Raw genomic sequence first — 21,132 nt, forward strand, 5'->3', positions numbered from 1 at the left:
CACATACATACATACGAAAGTCCCCACACACACACATACATACGAAAGTCCCCACACACACATACATACATACATACATACATACATACATACATACATACATACATACATACGAAAGTCCCCACACACACATACGAAAGTCCCCACACACACATACGAAAGTCCCCACACACACATACATACATACGAAAGTCCCCACACACACACATACATACATACGAAAGTCCCCACACACACACATACATACGAAAGTCCCCACACACACATACATACATACATACATACATACATATGAAAGTCCCCACACACACACACATACAAAAGTCCCCACACACACATACATACATACGAAAGTCCCCACACACATACATACATATGAAAGTCCCCACACACATACATACATATGAAAGTCGCCACACACACACACATACATACATACGAAAGTCCCCACACACACACATACGAAAGTCCCCACACACACACATACGAAAGTCCCCACACACACACATACGAAAGTCCCCACACACACACATACGAAAGTCCCCACACACACACATACGAAAGTCCCCACACACACACTCATAGGCAGGAGACGAGTTAGGGAGGAGATGTCTTACCTTAGCCATCTGGGCCTGGACTCCACCAGCCTTCAGTGCTGTCACTGCTTTCTGTGCCGCTGACGGACTGTCAAAGTCTACAAAGCCATAGCCTGCAGACAAAGACAGACATACTTTGATTTGTGACACTGAGAAATACACAGTGTGGCAACAGGCCTAGGGGCAGGAGTTTTGTGAAAACTTCAGGCACTAATTAGACTGTAGCTAGGGCCCATAGTTGTTCCTGGACAGGTGAAGGGTCACGATAATGAAAATCTCCTGGCCCTTTAAAGTACTATCTTATCTTATGCCTGACATCAACTTCTGGAAGCACTATTGTGATGTACCCAGGTAATGTACAGTACGCTTTGAATGGAGGTAAAACAGCAGGCAGGGATCATGTTGAAGAACAGAAAAACACTACCATGGTCAGATGTGGAGTTATGTAACCAATGCTCCGCTGTCCACAGTGGTGTTATGGTTACATCATGACACACATGCTGAGAATAAACAGACAGGCGCTCTCTGGGATGTTCGAGCTTTGTGTGACATACAGACATGTAGGAGCAGTGTGGGTGTTTGTCACAGAACACCTCTCCTCACCTTTGCATGTGTTAGTGGTCTTGTCCAGGATGGCTTTTGTGGACACAATTTTCCCATACCTGTAAAACACAAAGGTGGATGGATGGTTAGGGTGTCTAGGGACCAAACAATGCTTCTACTCTACACACCATTTTTTTCATTACTATCATCATATCATGTTAGCAACGTTGACAGGATTGAAGTATTATAATGGCTTTGGGGTTTAATCGAGTTTAAAGTGATTACGGTATGGGAATGAAACTAATTGATCTGTGGAGATAAATGTTTGGAGAGGTGGAATGTGGTAGAGAGTACTTTATCTTAAGGAATCCCACATCCTACTGGAATGCGGTTTTAACCAATCAGCATTCAGGATTAAACCCACCCATTGTATAAAATCCAACATCACTCCATCAATGTCTATGAGGTGCATCATAAACCCGTCATGTCAAGATGGAGGACACAGTGAATTGGAGTGTTGTTGTATTAAAAATGAACAGACATGCAGTCCTGTGATTCAGACAGAATCACAGGACTGCATGTCCTGAATGGAAATTGTAGATGAGCAATTACACACTGTTTAGTTGTGAATGTAAATAAACCCATATGATTTCCCTCTGTTGCTGAGCAACCACACATTGCTGTATAACTAACTCATCTTACTCATGGGCAATTCCATGGTAATGGAAGTACGCTGCAACTCAGATTTGTCACTTTAAAAAGTATACCAAACAAAAAACATTGATTTGAAAGTTTAACAAACTATAGAACTCTATGCACGAAGACTACTTTTAACAATAATCCACAGAAATGTTTACTTAACCATCTACATTTCAGGAGGAACATATAGGGTCTGTACATTGCTGTCTAGTAATGAATATTGTAGACCTAGCTTATAAAAAATGCATGATTGATCATTAGTTTGTTGTAGTTGGATTGCTGTCTAGTAACTCTTGGTACTAGCTATAATAGACCTAGCTATACCATCTCCCCTGTTTCTGAGCAAACACTGCATCAGGGTGCCATCATCTCCCTGCATCTCTCTAGACATGTGCATGTTCTGAAATCTCTCTCTCCTTGCCTTGGCTGTGCTGTTCTGAAACTTGATCTCTCTCTCCTTGCATTGGCTGTGCTGTTCTGAAACTTGACCTCTCTCTCCTTGCCTTGGCTGTTCTCTTCTGAAACTTGATCTCTCTTTCCTTTCCTTGCCTTGGCTGTGCTGTTCTGGTACCTGATATCTCTCTCCTTGCCTTGGCTGTGCTGTTCTGGTACCTTATATCTCTCTCCTTGCCTTGGCTGTGCTGTTATGTGCTGTAGAAGCAACCCTAGCTGGCTGAGATCCACAACCACACTCTCTCTGGGCAACACAACAGCCAGAACAGAGCCTCGTCTCTGGGTCCTACTGCCCCTCTATCTACCTAGCATAGCTATCCGAGTGCCACTGCAGGGTATAGCAACACATTGACTAAAGGAGTAAGGACTGCCCTTGCTCTCTCTCAGCACCGATTTTACTACAGTAAATGAACATCATACTTGTTAAGGAGACAGGTATTTTGAAAATACATAAAGCTGATGATGATATTGTAGGATTGATATAGTGAATCTATGAAGAATAGAACAAGTGGTAGTAGTGTGATAGTCCCTGAGAGTGTTTGAGAGAGTGTGATAACCCAGGTGTTGATTGTTCCTCAACCTGCACTGTGCTAACAGAGCCAGACAGAACAGGAAGTAGAGCCCCCCTTGTCTTTTTATGTAGACGTTCCTCCAACTGTATATTGGTATATATATATATATATATATATATATATATATATATATATATACACTGCTCAAAAAAATAATAACACATCCTAGATCTGAATGAATGAAGTAATCTTATTAAATACTTTTTTCTTTACATAGTTGAATGTGCTGACAACAAAATCACACAAAAATAATCAATGGTAATCCAATTTATCAACCCATGGAGGTCTGGATTTGGAGTCACACTCAAAATTAAAGTGGAAAACCACACTACAGGCTGATCCAAATTTGATGTAATGTCCTTAAAACAAGTCAAAATGAGGCTCAGTCGTGTGTGTGGCCTCCACGTGCCTGTATGACCTCCCTACAACGCCTGGGCATGCTCCTGATGAGGTGGCGGATGGTCTCCTGAGGGATCTCCTCCCAGACCGGGACTAAAGCATCCGCCAACTCCTGGACAGTCTGTGGTGCAACGTGGCGTTGGTGGATGGAGCAAGACATGATGTCCCAGATGTGCTCAATTGGATTCAGGTCTGGGGAACGGGCGGGCCAGTCCATAGCATCAATGCCTTCCTCTTGCAGGAAATGCTGACACACTCCAGCCACATCAGGTCTAGCATTGTCTTGCATTAGGAGGAACCCAGGGCCAACCGCACCAGCATATGGTCTCACAAGGGGTCTGAGGATCTCATCTCGGTACCTAATGGCAGTCAGGCTAACTCTGGCGAGCACATGGAGGGCTGTGCGGCCCCCCAAAGAAATGCCACCCCACACCATGACTGACCCACCACCAAACCGGTCATGCTGGAGGATGTTGCAGGCAGCAGAACGTTCTACACGGCGTCTCCAGACTGTCACATCTGTCACATGTGCTCTGTGTGAACCTGCTTTCATCTGTGAAGAGCACAGGGCGCCAGTGGCGAATTTGCCAATCTTGGTGTTCTCTGGCAAATGCCAAACGTCCTGCACGGTGTTGGGCTGTAAGCACAACCCCCACCTGTGGACGTCGGGCCCTCATACCACCCTCATGGAGTCTGTTTCTGACCGTTTGAGCAGACACATGCACATTTGTGGCCTGCTGGAGGTCATTTTGCAGGGCTCTGGCAGTGCTCCTCCTGCTCCTCCTTGCACAAAGGTGGAGGTAGCGGTCCTGCTGCTGGGTTGTTGCCCTCCTACGGCCTCCTCCACGTCTCCATATATACTGGCCTGTCTCCTGGTAGCGCCTCCATGCTCTGGACACTACGCTGACAGACACAGCAAACCTTCTTGCCACAGCTCGCATTGATGTGCCATCCTGGATGAGCGGCACTACCTGAGTCACTTGTGTTGGTTGTAGACTCCGTCTCATGCTACCACTAGAGTGAAAGCACCGCCAGCATTCAAAAGTGACCAAAACATCAGCCAGGAAGCATAGGAACTGAGAAGTGGTCTGTGGTTACTACCTGCAGAACCACCCCTTTATTGGGGGTGTCTTGCTAATTGCCTATAATTTCCACCTGTTGTCTATTCCATTTGCACAACAGCATGTGAAATTTATTGTCAATCAGTGTTGCTTCCTAAGTGGACAGTTTGATTTCACAGAAGTGTGATTGACTTGGAGTTACATTGTGTTGTTTAAGTGTTCCCTTTATTTTTTTGAGCAGTATATATATATATTTTTTTAAATATGTTACTAAAATATCCTATTCTGCATATACTACAATGGTGGTTTGATTGAATGAACCCAGTGTCTACAATTCCAAACAACTCTAGAGAATTGGCTAAAGGACATTCTCCACCATACTGTAAATGTGCTTTATAGCACATTTAACCTCCAAAGCATTTGAACTCAAATGTAACATCACTATTTCACATTACATTTCCTGATTTATGAAGGATGCCATCAGTTACATTATTCTTTGGTATAACATATCCATTATTTTCTAGTAACATGGACAATTCGTTCATTAGTTATTTATGGATGAACATACATATTTAATTCCAGCCCCTGTCCATGCAGGAAGCCTTTTGCCTCTTGGTAGGCTGTCATTGTAAATACGAATTTGTTTGTAATTAACTTGCCTATTTAAATAAAGGTTAAATAAAAACATTTAAAAAACTATTGATAGTATTGCTCTGTGTGCATATGAAAAAACCCTTAGAAAACTGCATGGGGGCAAGTTAAAGGCCGGTCATGGCTCACATCAACACCATTACCCCAGAAACCCTAGACCCACTCCAATTTTCATACCGCACCAACAGATCCACAGATGATGCAATCTCTATTGCACTCCACACTGCCCTTTGAACACCTACGTGAGACTCCTGTTCATTGACTACAGCTCAGCGTTCAACACCATAGTGCCCTCAAAGCTCATCACTAAGCTAAGGACCCTGGGACTAAACACCTCCCTCTGCAACTGGATCCTGGACTTCCTGACGGGCCGCTCGCAGGTAGGTAACAACACATCTGCCACGCTGATCCTCAACACGGGGGCCCCTCAGGGGTGCATGCTCAGTCCCCCCCTGTACTCCCTGTTCACTCATGACTGCACGGCCAGGCACGACTCCAACACCATCATTAAGTTTGCCCGACGACACAACAGTGGTAGGCCTGATCACCAACAACAATGATGAGACAGCCTATAGGGAGGAGGTCAGAGACCTGGCAGTGTGGTGCCAGGATAACAACCTCTCCCTCAACGTGATCAAGAAAATATATGATTGTGGACTACAGGAAAAGGAGGACCAAGCATGCCCCCATTCTCATCGACGGAGATGTAGTGGAGCAGGTTGAGAGCTTCAAGTTCCTTGGTGTTCACATCAACAACAAACTATCATGGTCCAAACACACCAAGACAGTTGTGAAGAGGGCAAAACAAGACCTATTCCCCCTCAGGAGACTGAAAAGATTTGGCATGAGTCCTCAGATCCTCGAAAAGTTCTACAGCTGCACCATCGAGAGCATCCTGACTGGTTGCATCACCAGCTGGTACGGCAACTGCTCGGCCTCCGACCGCAAGGCACTACAGAGGGTAGTGCGAACGGCCCAGGAATCAAAGATTCCTGCCATCTAGGACCTCTATACCAGGCAGTGTCAGAGGAAGGCCCAAAAAATTGCCAGACTCCAGCCACCCTAGTCATAGACTGTTCTCTCTGCTACCACACGGCAAGCGGTACCGGAGCGCCAAGTCTAGGTCCAAAAGGCTACTTAACAGCTTCTACCCTCAAGCCATAAGGTTTTAAATGATATCACTGAAGCTCTTGACAAAAAACAGCATTGTGTCACACTTTTTATTGATCTCTCTTAGGCTTTTGATACAGTTGATCATGATATACTAAGGCAGAGATTGTCGAGTGTAGGTCTTTCAAAGCATGCAGTTGCATGTTTTGTTAACTATCTGTCTGATAGAACTCAGTGCACTCAATTTGATGGGCTTAGGTCTGTTAAATTGTCTGTCTTTAATGGTGTGCCCCAAGGCTCTGTACTTGGTCCTTTCTTATTCACTATTTATATAAATAATTTAGACAAAAATGTCCAAAATGCGCAACTTCATTTTTATGCTGATGATACTGTTATTTACTGTTGTGCCTCGTCTCTTACAAAAGCTTTCCAGAACTTGCAAACTGCTTTTTATACTGTTCAACATACCTTGTGTCAATTGAAGCTTATCCTCAATACTGACAACTAAACTAATGGTGTTTTCTAAAGCAAGAAATAGACCTCTGAACCTTTCACCTATTACTACCTGTCAGGGCAAAGAGATTGAGGTTGTAACCTCATATAAATATCTTGGAATTTTGATTGATGATGGCCTCTCTTTTGAAATGCATATTCAACAACTTACAAAAAAATTGAAGCTGAAATTGGGATTTTATTTTAGGAATCAGGCTTGTTTTTCTTTTGAAGCCAGAAGGAGGCTAGTATTAGCTACATTTATGCCTTTACTAGACTATGGGGATATTTTATATATGAATGCTTCCGATCAGTGTTTGAGATCAATTGACACCCTTTACCATGGCACTTTGAGATTTATTATAAACTGCAAAACCCTTACGCACCACTGCACTTTGTATACCAGGGTTGGCTGGCCTTCTCTAGTCACTCGTAGGCTCAGTCACTGGTATACTTTTATTTACAAAGCCATTTTGGGTTTATTACCTTTTTATTTGGGCATTTTTATTGTTCAGAAATGTGGTGGGTACTCTCTTCGTTTGCTTGACTTTATCCTGCTAACTGTTCCAAATGTCCGAACTGAATTTGGTAAAAGGGCTTTTATGTACTCTGCCCCATCGTCTTGGAACGCCTTACAAAATACTTTTAAACTGGAAGAACTTGTCCCAATTGGTATTTTTGATGAATGATCTCGAGTCTTATTCCCTGACCTGTCAATGTTTTTAATTTGCTGTTTTTGATTTTGTTATACTCTTGTAAATTCTATGGTTTTTACTAGATTACTTGTAGTTTTTCATGTTGTTTGTCTGTAATTTTTGTAATGACTTGGTGCTGCCTATCTCAGCCAGGACGCTCTTGAAAAAGAGATTTTAAATCTCAATGAGCCCTTCCTGGTTAAATAAAGGTTAAATAAATAAATAAGACTGCTGACTAGCTACACAAATGCCAACCTGGATTATTTGCATTGCCCCCTCCCCCCGCACCCATTTTTACGGTGCTGCTACTCTCTGTTTATTATCCATGCATAGTCACTTTACCTCTACCTACATGTACATAGTACCTTGACTAAACTGTGCCCCCGTACATTGACTTTGTACCTCTACCCCCTGTATATAGCCTCGTTACAGTTATTTTATTCTTGATACTTAATCATTTTTCAATTTTCATATTTTTAATTTTTATTTTTTTACCTCAGTCTATTTTAGTAAATGCTTTCTTAACACTTTTTTTTCTTCTTAAAACTGCATTGTTGGTTAAGGGCTTGTAAGTAAGCATTTCATGGTAAGGTCTACACCTGTTGTATTCGGCGCATGTGACAAATACAATTATATTTAATCTGCTCTGGACACTATATAGTATTTGCTGGCCTCCTTAGTTGAGCAATGTATATCCCTATAGAATACTGCATGAGCTCTCTCCCTCTGGGCACTAGCTGTGTACAGTACAGTATTTGCTAGCCTCCTTAGATGAGCAATAGAGAGATGCCTGTCTACTATTGCATTCAGCTGGTAGGTCTGACTCAGTAGCTATATAATGTGGAGAGAGGGATGTTGGAGGGGCAGAAGACTCAGCCATGTGTGAGAGAGCAGAGTAGTGTCCAGAGCAGCACAGCGCCCACAGTCAGCTGGAGCCAGGCCAGAGCCAGTCAGCCACCAGAAGAAGAGCTCTGTAGGAGGCAGAACCCCCAGAGCTGGGTTCAAAGAGTATTTGAAATCTTTTAAGTACTTTTTCTGTGCTTGATTAGGCTGGCCTGGTGCAATGGAACCAATGGAGGAGTCTCACAAATGCCCATAAACTTATTTGGATGAAAACAAATACTATTTGAACCCATTGTGAAACGTATGCATTCACTACTGTAAGTCACTCTGGATAAGAGCGTCTGCTAAAATGTAATAACAAATATATACAGTAGACCTTACTGCTCTCTATAGTAACATATATACAGTAGACCTTACTGCTCTCTATAGTAACATATATACAGTAGACCTTATGCTCTCTATAGTAACATATATACAGTAGACCTTACTGCTCTCTATAGTAACATATATACATTAGACCTTACTGCTCTCTATATTAACATATATACAGTAGACCTTACTGCTCTCTATAGAACATATATACAGTAGACCTTACTGCTCTCTATAGTAACATATATACAGTAGACCTTACTACTCTCTATATTAACATATATACAGTAGACCTTACTGCTCTCTATAGAACATATATACAGTAGACCTTACTGCTCTCTATAGTAACATATATACAGTAGACCTTACTGCTCTCTATATTAACATATATACAGTAGACCTTACTGCTCTCTATATTAACATATATACAGTAGACCTTACTGCTCTCTATAGTAACATATATACAGTAGACCTTACTGCTCTCTATAGAACACATATACAGTAGACCTTACTGCTCTCTATAGAACATATATACAGTAGACCTTACTGCTCTCTATATAACATATATACAGAGACCTTACTGCTCTCTATATTAACATATATACAGTAGACCTTACTGCTCTCTATATAAACATATATACAGTAGACCTTAATGCTCTCTATAGTAACATATATACAGTAGACCTTACTGCTCTCTATAGTAACATATATACAGTAGACCTTACTGCTCTCTATAGTAACATATATACAGTAGACCTTACTGCTCTCTATAGTAACATATATACAGTAGACCTTACTGCTCTCTATAGTAACATATATACAGTAGACCTTACTGCTCTCTATAGTAACATATATACAGTAGACCTTACTGCTCTCTATATTAACATATATACAGTAGACCTTACTGCTCTCTATAGTAACATATATACAGTAGACCTTACTGCTCTCTATAGTAACATATATACAGTAGACCTTACTGCTCTCTATAGAACATATATACAGTAGACCTTACTGCTCTCTATATTAACATATATACAGTAGACCTTACTGCTCTCTATAGTAACATATATACAGTAGACCTTACTGCTCTCTATATTAACATATATACAGTAGACCTTACTGCTCTCTATAGAACATATATACAGTAGACCTTAATGCTCTCTATAGAACATATATACAGTAGACCTTACTGCTCTCTATAGTAACATATATACAGTAGACCTTACAGCTCTCTATATTAACATATATACAGTAGACCTTACTGCTCTCTATAGAACATATATACAGTAGACCTTACTGCTCTCTATAGTAACATATATACAGTAGACCTTACTGCTCTCTATAGAACATATATACAGTAGACCTTACTGCTCTCTATAGTAACATATATACAGTAGACCTTACTGCTCTCTATAGAACATATATACAGTAGACCTTACTGCTCTCTATAGAACATATATACAGTAGACCTTACTGCTCTCTATATAACATATATACAGTAGACCTTACTGCTCTCTATAGTAACATATATACAGTAGACCTTACTGCTCTCTATAGTAACATATATACAGTAGACCTTACTGCTCTCTATAGAACATATATACAGTAGACCTTACTGCTCTCTATATTAACATATATACAGTAGACCTTACTGCTCTCTATAGTAACATATATACAGTAGACCTTACTGCTCTCTATAGAACATATGTACAGTAGACCTTACTGCTCTCTATAGAACATATATACAGTAGACCTTACTGCTCTCTATAGAACATATATACAGTAGACATTACTGCTCTCTATAGTAACATATATACAGTAGACCTTACTGCTCTCTATAGTAACATATATACAGTAGACCTTATGCTCTCTATAGTAACATATATACAGTAGACCTTACTGCTCTCTATAGAACATATATACAGTAGACCTTACTGCTCTCTATAGTAAAATATATACAGTAGACCTTACTGCTCTCTATATTAACATATATACAGTAGACCTTACTGCTCTCTATAGAACATATATACAGTAGACCTTACTGCTCTCTATAGTAACATATATACAGTACACCTTACTGCTCTCTATATTAACATATATACAGTAGACCTTACTGCTCTCTATAGTAACATATATACAGTAGACCTTACTGCTCTCTATATTAAAATATATACAGTAGACCTTACTGCTCTCTATAGAACATATATACAGTAGACCTTACTGCTCTCTATAGTAACATATATACAGTAGACCTTACTGCTCTCTATAGAACATATATACAGTAGACCTTACTGCTCTCTATATTAACATATATACAGTAGACCTTACTGCTCTCTGTATTAACATATATACAGTAGACCTTACTGCTCTCTATAGTAACATATATACAGTAGACCTTACTGCTCTCTATAGTAACATATATACAGTAGACCTTACTGCTCTCTATATTAACATATATACAGTAGACCTTACTGCTCTCTATAGTAACATATATACAGTAGACCTTACTGCTCTCTATAGAACATATATACAGTAGACCTTACTGCTCTCTATAGTAACATATATACAGTAGACCTTACTGCTCTCTATATTAACATATATACAGTAGACCTTACTGCTCTCTATAGAACATATATACAGTAGACCTTACTGCTCTCTATAGTAACATATATACAGTAGACCTTACTGCTCTCTATATAACATATACAGTAGACCTTACTGCTCTCTATAGTAACATATATACAGTAGACCTTACTGCTCTCTATATAACATATATCAGTAGACCTTACTGCTCTCTATAGTAACATATATACAGTAGACCTTACTGCGCTCTATATTAACATATATACAGTAGACCTTACTGCTCTCTATAGTAACATATATACAGTAGACCTTACTGCTCTCTATATTAACATATATACAGTAGACCCTACTGCTCTCTATAGTAACATATATACAGTAGACCTTACTGCTCTCTATAGAACATATATACAGTAGACCTTACTGCTCTCTATAGAACATATATACAGTAGAACTTACTGCTCTCTATAGAACATATATACAGTAGACCTTACTGCTCTCTATATAACATATATACAGTAGACCTTACTGCTCTCTATATTAACATATATACAGTAGACCTTACTGCTCTCTATATTAACATATATACAGTAGACCTTAATGCTCTCTATAGTAACATATATACAGTAGACCTTACTGCTCTCTATATTAACATATATACAGTAGACCTTACTGCTCTCTATAGTAACATATATACAGTAGACCTTACTGCTCTCTATATTAATATATATACAGTAGACGTCCCTGTAGCTCAGTTGGTAGAGCATGGTGTTTGCAACACCAGGGTTGTGGGTTCGATTCCCACGGGGGGCCAGCACAGAAAAAAAAATTGTGAAATGTATGCATTCACTACTGTAAGTCACTCTGGATAAGAGCGTCTGCTAAAATGTAATAACAAATATATACAGTAGACCTTACTGCTCTCTATAGTAACATATATACAGTAGACCTTACTGCTCTCTATAGTAACATATATACAGTAGACCTTATGCTCTCTATAGTAACATATATACAGTAGACCTTACTGCTCTCTATAGTAACATATATACATTAGACCTTACTGCTCTCTATATTAACATATATACAGTAGACCTTACTGCTCTCTATAGAACATATATACAGTAGACCTTACTGCTCTCTATAGTAACATATATACAGTAGACCTTACTACTCTCTATATTAACATATATACAGTAGACCTTACTGCTCTCTATAGAACATATATACAGTAGACCTTACTGCTCTCTATAGTAACATATATACAGTAGACCTTACTGCTCTCTATAGTAACATTTATACAGTAGACCTTACTACTCTCTATAGTAACATATATACAGTAGACCTTACTGCTCTCTATATTAACATATATACAGTAGACCTTACTGCTCTCTATATTAACATATATACAGTAGACCTTACTGCTCTCTATAGTAACATATATACAGTAGACCTTACTGCTCTCTATATTAACATATATACAGTAGACCTTACTGCTCTCTATAGTAACATATATACAGTAGACCTTACTGCTCTCTATAGAACATATATACAGTAGACCTTACTGCTCTCTATAGTAACATATATACAGTAGACCTTACTGCTCTCTATATTAACATATATACAGTAGACCTTACTGCTCTCTATAGAACATATATACAGTAGACCTTACTGCTCTCTATAGTAACATATATACAGTAGACCTTACTGCTCTCTATATAACATATACAGTAGACCTTACTGCTCTCTATAGTAACATATATACAGTAGACCTTACTGCTCTCTATATAACATATATCAGTAGACCTTACTGCTCTCTATAGTAACATATATACAGTAGACCTTACTGCTCTCTATATTAACATATATACAGTAGACCTTACTGCTCTCTATAGTAACATATATACAGTAGACCTTACTGCTCTCTATATTAACATATATACAGTAGACCCTACTGCTCTCTATAGTAACATATATACAGTAGACCTTACTGCTCTCTATAGAACATATATACAGTAGACCTTACTGCTCTCTATAGAACATATATACAGTAGAACTTACTGCTCTCTATAGAACATATATACAGTAGACCTTACTGCTCTCTATATAACATATATACAGTAGACCTTACTGCTCTCTATATTAACATATATACAGTAGACCTTACTGCTCTCTATATTAACATATATACAGTAGACCTTAATGCTCTCTATAGTAACATATATACAGTAGACCTTACTGCTCTCTATATTAACATATATACAGTAGACCTTACTGCTCTCTATAGTAACATATAAACAGTAGACCTTACTGCTCTCTATATTAACATATATACAGTAGACGTCCCTGTAGCTCAGTTGGTAGAGCATGGTGTTTGCAACACCAGGGTTGTGGGTTCGATTCCCACGGGGGGCCAGCACAGAAAAAAAATGTGTGAAATGTATGCATTCACTACTGTAAGTCACTCTGGATAAGAGCGTCTGCTAAAATGTAATAACAAATATATACAGTAGACCTTACTGCTCTCTATAGTAACATATATACAGTAGACCTTACTGCTCTCTATAGTAACATATATACAGTAGACCTTATGCTCTCTATAGTAACATATATACAGTAGACCTTACTGCTCTCTATAGTAACATATATACATTAGACCTTACTGCTCTCTATATTAACATATATACAGTAGACCTTACTGCTCTCTATAGAACATATATACAGTAGACCTTACTGCTCTCTATAGTAACATATATACAGTAGACCTTACTACTCTCTATATTAACATATATACAGTAGACCTTACTGCTCTCTATAGAACATATATACAGTAGACCTTACTGCTCTCTATAGTAACATATATACAGTAGACCTTACTGCTCTCTATAGTAACATTTATACAGTAGACCTTACTACTCTCTATAGTAACATATATACAGTAGACCTTACTGCTCTCTATAGTAACATATATACAGTAGACCTTACTGCTCTCTATAGTAACATATATACAGTAGACCTTACTGCTCTCTATATTAACATATATACAGTATACCTTACTGCTCTCTATAGTAACATATATACAGTAGACCTTACTGCTCTCTATAGTAACATATATACAGTAGACCTTACTGCTCTCTATAGAACATATATACAGTAGACCTTACTGCTCTCTATAGAACATATATACAGTAGACCTTACTGCTCTCTATAGTAACATATATACAGTAGACCTTACTGCTCTCTATAGAACATATATACAGTAGACCTTACTGCTCTCTATATTAACATATATACAGTAGACCTTAATGCTCTCTATAGTAACATATATACAGTAGACCCTACTGCTCTCTATAGTAACATATATACAGTAGACCTTACTGCTCTCTATAGTAACATATATACAGTAGACCTTACTGCTCTCTATATTAACATATATACAGTAGACGTCCCTGTAGCTCAGTTGGTAGAGCATGGTGTTTGCAACACCAGGGTTGTGGGTTCGATTCCCACGGGGGGCCAGCACAGAAAAAAAATGTGTGAAATGTATGCATTCACTACTGTAAGTCACTCTGGATAAGAGCGTCTGCTAAAATGTAATAACAAATATATACAGTAGACCTTACTGCTCTCTATAGTAACATATATACAGTAGACCTTACTGCTCTCTATAGTAACATATATACAGTAGACCTTATGCTCTCTATAGTAACATATATACAGTAGACCTTACTGCTCTCTATATTAACATATATACAGTAGACCTTACTGCTCTCTATAGAACATATATACAGTAGACCTTACTGCTCTCTATAGTAACATATATACAGTAGACCTTACTGCTCTCTATGTTAACATATATACAGTAGACCTTACTGCTCTCTATAGAACATATATACAGTAGACCTTACTGCTCTCTATAGTAACATATATACAGTAGACCTTACTGCTCTCTATAGTAACATTTATACAGTAGACCTTACTACTCTCTATAGTAACATATATACAGTAGACCTTACTGCTCTCTATAGTAACATATATACAGTAGACCTTACTGCTCTCTATAGTAACATATATACAGTAGACCTTACTGCTCTCTATATTAACATATATACAGTATACCTTACTGCTCTCTATAGTAACATATATACAGTAGACCTTACTGCTCTCTATAGTAACATATATACAGTAGACCTTACTGCTCTCTATAGAACATATATACAGTAGACCTTACTGCTCTCTATAGAACATATATACAGTAGACCTTACTGCTCTCTATAGTAACATATATACAGTAGACCTTACTGCTCTCTATAGAACATATATACAGTAGACCTTACTGCTCTCTATAGTAACATATATACAGTAGACCTTATGCTCTCTATAGTAACATATATACAGTAGACCTTACTGCTCTCTATATTAACATATATACAGTAGACCTTACTGCTCTCTATAGAACATATATACAGTAGACCTTACTGCTCTCTATAGTAACATATATACAGTAGACCTTACTGCTCTCTATGTTAACATATATACAGTAGACCTTACTGCTCTCTATAGAACATATATACAGTAGACCTTACTGCTCTCTATAGTAACATATATACAGTAGACCTTACTGCTCTCTATAGTAACATTTATACAGTAGACCTTACTACTCTCTATAGTAACATATATACAGTAGACCTTACTGCTCTCTATAGTAACATATATACAGTAGACCTTACTGCTCTCTATAGTAACATATATACAGTAGACCTTACTGCTCTCTATATTAACATATATACAGTATACCTTACTGCTCTCTATAGTAACATATATACAGTAGACCTTACTGCTCTCTATAGTAACATATATACAGTAGACCTTACTGCTCTCTATAGAACATATATACAGTAGACCTTACTGCTCTCTATAGAACATATATACAGTAGACCTTACTGCTCTCTATAGTAACATATATACAGTAGACCTTACTGCTCTCTATAGAACATATATACAGTAGACCTTACTGCTCTCTATATTAACATATATACAGTAGACCTTACTGCTCTCTGTATTAACATATATACAGTAGACCTTACTGCTCTCTATAGTAACATATATACAGTAGACCTTACTGCTCTCTATAGTAACATATATACAGTAGACCTTATGCTCTCTATAGTAACATATATACAGTAGACCTTACTGCTCTCTATAGTAACATATATACATTAGACCTTACTGCTCTCTATATTAACATATATACAGTAGACCTTACTGCTCTCTATAGAACATATATACAGTAGACCTTACTGCTCTCTATAGTAACATATATACAGTAGACCTTACTACTCTCTATATTAACATATATACAGTAGACCTTACTGCTCTCTATAGAACATATATACAGTAGACCTTACTGCTCTCTATAGTAACATATATACAGTAGACCTTACTGCTCTCTATAGTAACATTTATACAGTAGACCTTACTACTCTCTATAGTAACATATATACAGTAGACCTTACTGCTCTCTATAGTAACATATATACAGTAGACCTTACTGCTCTCTATAGTAACATATATACAGTAGACCTTACTGCTCTCTATATTAACATATATACAGTATACCTTACTGCTCTCTATAGTAACATATATACAGTAGACCTTACTGCTCTCTATAGTAACATATATACAGTAGACCTTACTGCTCTCTATAGAACATATATACAGTAGACCTTACTGCTCTCTATAGAACATATATACAGTAGACCTTACTGCTCTCTATAGTAACATATATACAGTAGACCTTACTGCTCTCTATAGAACATATATACAGTAGACCTTACTGCTCTCTATATTAACATATATACAGTAGACCTTACTGCTCTCTGTATTAACATATATACAGTAGACCTTACTGCTCTCTATAGTAACATTTATACAGTAGACCTTACTACTCTCTATAGTAACATATATACAGTAGAACTTACTGCTCTCTATAGTAACATATATACAGTAGACCTTACTGCTCTCTATAGTAACATATATACAGTAGACCTTACTGCTCTCTATATTAACATATATACAGTATACCTTACTGCTCTCTATAGTAACATATATACAGTAGACCTTACTGCTCTCTATAGTAACATATATACAGTAGACCTTACTGCTCTCTATAGAACATATATACAGTAGACCTTACTGCTCTCTATAGAACATATATACAGTAGACCTTACTGCTCTCTATAGTAACATATATACAGTAGACCTTACTGCTCTCTATAGAACATATATACAGTAGACCTTACTGCTCTCTATATTAACATATATACAGTAGACCTTACTGCTCTCTGTATTAACATATATACAGTAGACCTTACTGCTCTCTATAGTAACATATATACAGTAGACCTTACTGCTCTCTATAGTAACATATATACAGTAGACCTTATGCTCTCTATAGTAACATATATACAGTAGACCTTACTGCTCTCTATAGTAACATATATACATTAGACCTTACTGCTCTCTATATTAACATATATACAGTAGACCTTACTGCTCTCTATAGAACATATATACAGTAGACCTTACTGCTCTCTATAGTAACATATATACAGTAGACCTTACTACTCTCTATATTAACATATATACAGTAGACCTTACTGCTCTCTATAGAACATATATACAGTAGACCTTACTGCTCTCTATAGTAACATATATACAGTAGACCTTACTGCTCTCTATAGTAACATTTATACAGTAGACCTTACTACTCTCTATAGTAACATATATACAGTAGACCTTACTGCTCTCTATAGTAACATATATACAGTAGACCTTACTGCTCTCTATAGTAACATATATACAGTAGACCTTACTGCTCTCTATATTAACATATATACAGTATACCTTACTGCTCTCTATAGTAACATATATACAGTAGACCTTACTGCTCTCTATAGTAACATATATACAGTAGACCTTACTGCTCTCTATAGAACATATATACAGTAGACCTTACTGCTCTCTATAGAACATATATACAGTAGACCTTACTGCTCTCTATAGTAACATATATACAGTAGACCTTACTGCTCTCTATAGAACATATATACAGTAGACCTTACTGCTCTCTATATTAACATATATACAGTAGACCTTACTGCTCTCTGTATTAACATATATACAGTAGACCTTACTGCTCTCTATAGTAACATATATACAGTAGACCTTACTGCTCTCTATAGTAAAATATATACAGTAGACCTTACTGCTCTCTATATTAACATATATACAGTAGACCTTACTGCTCTCTATAGAACATATATACAGTAGACCTTACTGCTCTCTATAGTAACATATATACAGTAGACCTTACTGCTCTCTATAGAACATATATACAGTAGACCTTACTGCTCTCTATATTAACATATATACAGTAGACCTTACTGCTCTCTATAGAACATATATACAGTAGACCTTACTGCTCTCTATAGTAACATATATACAGTAGACCTTACTGCTCTCTATAGAACATATATACAGTAGACCTTACTGCTCTCTATATTAACATATATACAGTAGACCTTACTGCTCTCTATAGAACATATATACAGTAGACCTTACTGCTCTCTATAGTAACATATATACAGTAGACCTTACTGCTCTCTATAGTAACATATATACAGTAGACCTTACTGCTCTCTATAGAACATATATACAGTAGACCTTACTGCTCTCTATAGTAACATATATACAGTAGACCTTACTGCTCTCTATAGTAACATATATACAGAAGACCTTACTGCTCTCTATAGTAACATATATACAGTAGACCTTACTGCTCTCTATAGAACATATATACAGTAGACCTTACTGCTCTCTATAGAACATATATACAGTAGACCTTACTGCTCTCTGTATTAACATATATGCAGTAGACCTTACTGCTCTCTATATTAACATATATACAGTAGACCTTACTGCTCTCTATATTAACATATATACAGTAGACCTTACTGCTCTCTGTATTAACATATATACAGTAGACCTTACTGCTCTCTATAGTAACATATATACAGTAGACCTTACTGCTCTCTATAGAACATATATACAGTAGACCTTACAGCTCTCTATAGTAACATATATACAGTAGACCTTACTGCTCTCTATAGAACATATATACAGTAGACCTTACTGCTCTCTGTATTAACATATATACAGTAGACCTTACTGCTCTCTATATTAACATATATACAGTAGACCTTACTGCTCTCTATAGAACATATATACAGTAGACCTTACTGCTCTCTATAGTAACATATATACAGTAGACCTTACTGCTCTCTATAGTAACATATATACAGTAGACCTTACTGCTCTCTATAGAACATATATACAGTAGACCTTACTGCTCTCTATAGTAACATATATACAGTAGACCTTACTGCTCTCTATAGTAACATATATACAGTAGACCTTACTGCTCTCTATAGAACATATATACAGTAGACCTTACTGCTCTCTATAGAACATATATACAGTAGACCTTACTGCTCTCTATATAACATATACAGTAGACCTTACTGCTCTCTATATTAACATATATACAGTAGACCTTACTGCTCTCTATAGTAACATATATACAGTAGACCTTACTGCTCTCTATATTAACATATATACAGTGCACCTTACTGCTCTCTATATTAACATATATACAGTAGACCTTACTGCTCTCTATAGAACATATATACAGTAGACCTTACTGCTCTCTATATTAACATATATACAGTAGACCTTACTGCTCTCTATAGAACATATATACAGTAGACCTTACTGCTCTCTATATTAACATATATACAGTATACCTTACTGCTCTCTATATTAACATATAGACAGTAGACCTTACTGCTCTCTATAGTAACATATATACAGTATACCTTACTGCTCTCTATATTAACATATATACAGTAGACCTTACTGCTCTCTATATTAACATATATACAGTAGACCCTACTGCTCTCTATAGTAACATATATACAGTAGACCTTACTGCTCTCTATAGAACATATATACAGTAGACCTTACTGCTCTCTATAGAACATATATACAGTAGAACTTACTGCTCTCTATAGAACATATATACAGTAGACCTTACTGCTCTCTATATTAACATATATACAGTAGACCTTACTGGGTCTCTATATTAACATATATACAGTAGACCTTAATGCTCTCTATAGTAACATATATACAGTAGACCTTACTGCTCTCTATATTAACATATATACAGTAGACCTTACTGCTCTCTATATTAACATATATACAGTAGACCTTAATGCTCTCTATAGTAACATATATACAGTAGACCCTACTGCTCTCTATAGTAACATATATACAGTAGACCTTACTGCTCTCTATAGTAACATATATACAGTAGACCTTAATGCTCTCTATATTAACATATATACAGTAGACGTCCCTGTAGCTCAGTTGGTAGAGCATGGTGTTTGCAACACCAGGGTTGTGGGTTCGATTCCCACGGGGGGCCAGCACAGAAAAAAAATGTGTGAAATGTATGCATTCACTACTGTAAGTCACTCTGGATAAGAGCGTCTGCTAAAATGTAATAACAAATATATACAGTAGACCTTACTGCTCTCTATAGTAACATATATACAGTAGACCTTACTGCTCTCTATAGTAACATATATACAGTAGACCTTACTGCTCTCTATAGTAACATATATACAGTAGACCTTACTGCTCTCTATAGTAACATATATACAGTAGACCTTATGCTCTCTATAGTAACATATATACAGTAGACCTTACTGCTCTCTATAGTAACATATATACATTAGACCTTACTGCTCTCTATATTAACATATATACAGTAGACCTTACTGCTCTCTATAGAACATATATACAGTAGACCTTACTGCTCTCTATAGTAACATATATACAGTAGACCTTACTGCTCTCTATAGTAACATATATACAGTAGACCTTACTGCTCTCTATAGTAACATATATACAGTAGACCTTACTGCTCTCTATAGTAACATTTATACAG

The 21,132-nt window shown here is 37.2% G+C and overlaps 1 protein-coding gene across 2 annotated transcripts in view; it reads right to left on the reverse strand.

The window, feature by feature from the left end:
* The window catches only part of LOC106572655 (RNA-binding motif, single-stranded-interacting protein 2), a 140,304-nt gene that overhangs the window by 21,407 nt on the left and 97,765 nt on the right, over positions 1-21,132 (reverse strand). For both annotated transcript variants that reach the window (XM_045696327.2, XM_014147030.3), the window contains exons 3-4: positions 1,200-1,258; positions 618-709 (exon numbers count right to left, since the gene is read on the reverse strand). In XM_045696327.2, coding sequence (XP_045552283.1) covers positions 618-709; positions 1,200-1,258 — 151 coding nt within the window. The remainder of the gene's footprint in view (positions 1-617; positions 710-1,199; positions 1,259-21,132) is intronic.

Source organism: Salmo salar, chromosome 15, assembly GCF_965601325.2.
Source record: "Salmo salar chromosome 15, fSalSal1, whole genome shotgun sequence".
Classification (NCBI taxonomy): domain Eukaryota; kingdom Metazoa; phylum Chordata; class Actinopteri; order Salmoniformes; family Salmonidae; genus Salmo; species Salmo salar.